Raw genomic sequence first — 4320 nt, 5'->3', positions numbered from 1 at the left:
GACACGGAGTTACACAGACGAACCGGCAACAGGCAGGAGAACACACAGGGCTTAAAGACACACACCAGTAATCAGGGGATGAGAGACAGGAGGGCAACACAGCTGGGAGGAATCTGGGCTGACGGGACAGGGGAAACGTAAACTGATCACACTCACATACGACACGGACCTTCACAATAAAACAGGAAACTCAGACACATGGAACCAGACAAGACATTGAACTAAACAGACAGATTCACAAACAGATGGGGTGACACCATAGACAGAGAGATACAGACGCAGACTCAGAGAGTCACCTTTCTCACTCACTATGTATTAACAGACCTCTCTGCATTGAATCATATCTGTTATTAACCTCTGTCTCTCTTCCACAGCATGTCTTTATCCTGTCTTCCTTCTCTCACCCCAACCGGTCACAGCAGATGGCCCCGCCCCTCCCTGAGCCTGGTTCTGCCGGAGGTTTCTTCCTGTTAAAAGGGAGTTTTTCCTTCCCACTGTTGCCAAAGTGCTTGCTCATAGGGGGTCATATGATTGTTGGGTTTTTCTCTGTATCTATGAAGCGCCTTGAGGCGACTTATGTTGTGATTTGGCGCTATATAAATAAAATTTAATTGAATTGAATAGAGAGGGTGGCTGGTGATGTCACAGTGAGTGGAGTTAGAGAGGAGGGACACAGGGTGAACAGGTATAAGAGTGAGGTGAAGAGGAGATTCAGAGTAACTGAACATGAAACACAGGGGAGCGCACCTCCTCATTCAGGTGATTCATCTGCAGTAGAACAGCATCACTAGCTCTCACAGGTTACTCCAGCCCTAGAGGAGCCCAAGTCACTGGATCAAATGCAAAAGTTTGAACATTCAAGTAAAGTGAAAGCAGCAACGTAAGGTTCACTATCGGTATGCACAGTGAACCAGTCAGCCAACCTCATGATAAAAAAAGAAAACACTGATGGAAGTGGGTGTGGCTTAAATGAGCAGGCCCAGGTCCATCTGAGGATTATGGCAGAGGTTGGAGGGTCACTGCCAGATGGCTGTGCTGGAGGTAAGGACAATATTTGTGGTGCAAGAAAAGAACTGACATGGAGAAAGCAAAGATATGATCTGCAGAACTTCATACATGTTTATTGCAAACCAGTATGTACAGATAATATCGTGAAACTGACTAATTATAGACATGAACTGTTTGGAGGTTGATTTTTAAATATGCAAATGAGGCTTCATCTCGTTTAAGAAATACTCATTGGCATAACGTGGATTTTATCTGCTTTCATCCCTGCGCTGTAAGAGAAAACGTGTTGTGGAAGCAAATCTCCAAACTGAGCGTCTCACCTAACAATGACTTCTGGAAGACGTGCCCATCACATGACTGCACCTGAACACATGCTACAGGTTGTTTGGACCTGATCTTTGATCGGTCTGATTCTTGCTCTCTCAGTCAATATAAATATTTATTAATGCAAAGTTTATATTATTATTATTATTATTTATTTATTTATTTTACAAATATAGAGCCTGACCACATTAAAAACTAAATCCATGACCCAGAATCATTTGGAGCCTCTTCCCGGCTCACGCTAATCCAAAAAATAAATGCTCATGCTGAGCCACAGTCATGTCTCTTATATCTAAAGTCACAAAATACCCTTTATATGTTAACATGAATAGATTTACTCTCCCTTTGTATTCTGTCTGGTGGTTTTTGGGGGGATCTTGGGGCCGTAGACCCAGAGAGTGATGTTCAGACCAACATCGCTCCATCACTGTGAGACTGGAGCAAACAGAAATTTCAGGAAGCCAGTGTGGTGATGAGCTCGTTATCTGACACATGGGTGGTGTTTCATCTCAACATCAGAGACTATGACTTTACTCTTGTACCAGAAAACGAGAAAAAGCAGAACAGGTCCCCTTTGATTGTGACGTCACACTGCGTCGCTGTCCTGACACCATTGGCGCCCTCTGCAGGCTGCAGCGCTCAAAACTACACCTGATTGTGCTGCTAGAGAGAAAATGAGACCATCACCACCAAAGAAAATTATTTTCTGTCTGTCTACGACACTGTCCGAAAGACGAAGAGACGGATTTTAGAGCTTTTCCTAGTTTAGAGACAAAAAGTCAGTGAGATTCAGTGTGAGTCTGATCGTTATAGCAGGGCCACAAACATGCTGACATAAATGCCGAGTGACAGAAAACATCCAGAGGCTTGTCCTGTTAAATCCACCGTCGCCAGCTTCAGCACAGAGCGGCGGCTTGTGTTTGATAAGAGGCCGAAATGAGGATGAGAGGCGAGCAGGCGCCATATTTATCTCTATCTGCTGTCGGGACAAAAGCCTCAGCTTCGGAGGATCTCTATTAGCACTGCTACGTGTTGGAAGAAGGTTGGCTAGCTACACCAGGTCTCCTGCAGCTCCTCTTGTTCTCGGTAAAATTCTTCTCTGTGGACAAAGGAGCTTGCAAAGAAAAGCGTCTGGACTTCTTTAAGTTGCTTGAAGACGTTTTTTTCTCTGTGGAGTAAATTTATCAAAACAAAACCACTGCAAACTTTGTCTTGCTCTCTAACTGCCTTTGTGCTTCACGTTCTCCATGTGCTTGATGATGCTGAGCTAGCCCGCTAACAGGTTAGCAGCTTCATAGGTGAAAACTGAGAAGGGCAAAAAACTATCAGGCTAATGGCTGAGTGGCTGGTTGCTAGCAGGCTAACAGGTTAGCGGGCCGATGGGCTCGCCGCTGTCATCAGGACATGATGCCAAACACGGGGTTGTGTCGACAGATGCTCGGCCCGATCTCGTCGTAGTCCTTCTTCGAGTGACACACCTGGAAAAACTCCGGCTGCAAACACAACACACAGTGTCAACAAAGGTTCCTGGTCTCTCCAGACAGGCCATCAGTTATAAACTGAATGCATATTTTATTCACTAAGACCTGAAACCATAAACTCGTCAGGAAAGAGTTTACTGAGCAGGCTCATTTCCTCCAGCCACATGTTGTTTAGGGAAATGCTTTGTGTGAAAGTAGAAGAACACAAAACTTTTGGTTACCGTGGACGCCAACATAGAGCCTCCGAACCAGACGGCGTAACGCTGCATGTGATGTGAGACGACCTGAACCTCCATCGGCTTCGGCTGCCAACACACAAAAACACGTCATCTGCATATAAATGATTCACATCACAAAGAAACTGGGAACAAACCAGTGATCCAGTTAAATGCCATCCAGGTAAAGGCTGTAACATTAAAGCTTAACTCTGCTCTGTGCTGTTATCAGCTGCACCAGGATCTGGTGACTATTAATCACAGGTGGCAAAACTACAAACAAGTACAAGTACAGAACCTACTGTTAAAAAATACTCCTGTAAGTTCAAGTACTGATTCAAATTCTTTACTCAAATAAAAGTGAAAAGTAACGGCTCTGAAACGTACTCAGAGGAAGAAAGTTCCTTGAAGAACATTTCTACCACATTTTTTATTAATGTAATAATTTTAACCTGAATTTTAATTCTAATAAATGTACTCAGCTTGAGTCAGGTAAGTAGAAGATGAGCAGGAGGGAAAATAAAAATATATTTATTTTTTCTGTTGCCTCCGTTGTAGAGGGAAGGACTTTGTTTCTAACCAGGAACACAAGCACAGTCAGAGGGTGAAGTGGATTCAGCAGGTGGGGAACCTAAAGTCAGCTGTCATGGCTCAGTGTGGGGAAAAGAACCAAACTCACAATCATTTCTACTGAGAGCTCCAGTAGATGTTCTTAGTGTGCAGGCTGTGATCAGCTGATCTGCTGCTCTCTGTGGATGTACACACCTGGATTCAACCAGATGTGAGCAGATGTTTCCTGAGTTGTCCTGGTTGATTTCATCCTCTACACTGACAGTTTATGCTATCTTTATATAAGACAGTCACTGTGCAGCAGTCACACGCTGGTCTTTACTTTAAAGCCATCACAGTACAAACTCACCTGTTTATGCTGCACTAACCTGCAGCCTTTAAATAACACAGTTAGTCTGCCTCAGCAGGTTTAACAACATGAGGACTTCTATGTGAGCTTTAAATGAGCACCCTTCCCTTTAACTCTAAGCTCTCTTCTTCCTCTCCTGTCCTTCTTTCTTATCTTTCTCCATCTCTGAATGAACTTAGCTCTCTGTCTTTTCTCTCCCAGTGAAACAAGCAGCTGGACCTTTAGCACACTGTGAGATAAACTGCACACAGACAGTTTGTGTGTTTGCTGATGTTTGTTAGCTGCATTTTAAATTACCTGACAGTACAAAAGTTTTGCTCGCTCCTCTTCAGTAGGGCTAGCTAAATGCTAAACATACGGAAACCTGCACTCC

General features: G+C 43.9%; 1 protein-coding gene across 1 annotated transcript in view; it reads right to left on the bottom strand.

Annotated features, from left to right (window-relative positions):
- Positions 1–1081: 1081 nt before the first annotated feature.
- actr3b (actin related protein 3B) overlaps positions 1082–4320 on the bottom strand; it is a 13550-nt gene continuing 10311 nt past the window's right edge. The window contains exons 11-12 of the mRNA XM_085363187.1: positions 3035–3118; positions 1082–2825 (exon numbers count right to left, since the gene is read on the bottom strand). Coding sequence (XP_085219313.1) covers positions 2730–2825; positions 3035–3118 — 180 coding nt within the window. The 3' untranslated portion in view covers positions 1082–2729. The remainder of the gene's footprint in view (positions 2826–3034; positions 3119–4320) is intronic.

This window comes from Diplotaxodon limnothrissa, linkage group LG9 (genome assembly GCF_057381915.1).
Source record: "Diplotaxodon limnothrissa isolate DT_005_m linkage group LG9, D_limnothrissa_male_GT1.1, whole genome shotgun sequence".
NCBI lineage: Eukaryota > Metazoa > Chordata > Actinopteri > Cichliformes > Cichlidae > Diplotaxodon > Diplotaxodon limnothrissa.
Note: the sequence above shows the minus strand (reverse complement) of the source record. Positions and strands in the feature narration are given on the sequence as shown.